This window comes from Trichinella spiralis, assembly GCF_000181795.1.
Source record: "Trichinella spiralis strain ISS 195 chromosome Unknown Scfld853, whole genome shotgun sequence".
Taxonomy (NCBI): domain Eukaryota; kingdom Metazoa; phylum Nematoda; class Enoplea; order Trichinellida; family Trichinellidae; genus Trichinella; species Trichinella spiralis.
Genome location: NW_003527792.1, coordinates 1 through 1,258, shown reverse-complemented (window position 1 = coordinate 1,258; position 1,258 = coordinate 1). Strand labels below are relative to the sequence as shown.

Sequence of the window (1,258 nt, the reverse complement as noted above, 5' to 3'; positions counted from 1 at the left end):
AGGAGGAACCAAAAAACCTGGGGGCTGTGGGACCTATGAGGCGGGAGGAAAAAGGCAACGGCTGACCCAATTTTACGGAACTTCCCCTTTGGGGAAAGTGGTTTTCGGAAATGTCGGATAATTTTTTTAAAAATTCTGTTTTTCTTTATTTTCTCCTCCACCGTGTCAGGTGGGAAATTCCACTTTTAATTATTGGAATAAAAGATATTTTTTAAAAAAAAAATTCGGCTTGGAATTAGAGAAACGGAGGAAAAACCCATTGCAAACCAATAATTATTTTCCATAAACACTTTTACTACTTTTCGGAACAAAACACAACACAAGCATGAAAAAATAAATAGGTACAATATTTGCAAAGACAAAAAACTTAATTCATAAGTTTTTCAAAACAATTTGCAAATGCAATCTTTTACCATTTCAAAAATACATTTCTAAAGACACAAGGGATATATATATATATATATATTGTATATGCGTATAATGTATGTATACGTAGGTATGTACGGTATGTATGTATATATTTTGTTCAAAAAATACCATTATTATTATTATTATTATATTATTGTGCTTTGTTGTTGTGTTCTGGAGATTTTTACCATCCGTAATCTTCATCAACAGACTGCTCTTGGAGTTGCGTGGTGCCGAGCTCTACATTGCCACCGCCGGAATTCTGAGCTGATGGAAAAGTGCTGTATTCGACATCGTCGTCGGTGTCGCTGAGCAAAAAGTTTGGAACATCCTGACCACACCTCTGCAGCATATCGGCCAGGTCTTTCGCAATCGCTTGGTCGTCTCGCCAGCTGAAGAAGCTGATCGCTCGTCCCGGGTTGCCTACACGCCCAGTTCTACCAATGCGGTGAACATAGTCGTCGACGCATTTGGGCATGTCGAAATTGATCACATAGTCCACGCCGGCTATGTCGAGACCCCGAGCCGCGACATCCGTAGCCACCAACACGTTCGCCTTGCCTTGTTTGAAATTTCTCAACGCTTTCTCACGCTCGTACTGTTCCCGGTCTCCGTGTATGCTTGTCGACTTGAAACCGTTGTTCAACAATTCCATCGACACAATATCCGCCATTCGTTTGCGCGAGACGAAAATCAATATTTTCGGAATCTCGTTGCGACCTTCGTACTCTTCTGAAATTTCTCTCAAAATATTCAACAACTGATCGTCTTTAGCTTGGTATTTCGTCAGCCCGGATACTTTGCATATATCCTGATTGGGCACCTGCCGCAGGAATACCGAATAATTTTT

General features: G+C 40.7%; 1 protein-coding gene across 1 annotated transcript; it reads right to left on the bottom strand.

Annotated features, from left to right (window-relative positions):
- Positions 1–596: 596 nt before the first annotated feature.
- Tsp_15219 (ATP-dependent RNA helicase vasa) lies at positions 597–1,140 on the bottom strand (the record flags this gene model as incomplete). Its single annotated transcript, XM_003370372.1, has 1 exon — positions 597–1,140. A coding segment is annotated over one exon (544 nt), but the record flags the coding sequence as incomplete, so codon positions are not given.
- Positions 1,141–1,258: the final 118 nt, after the last annotated feature.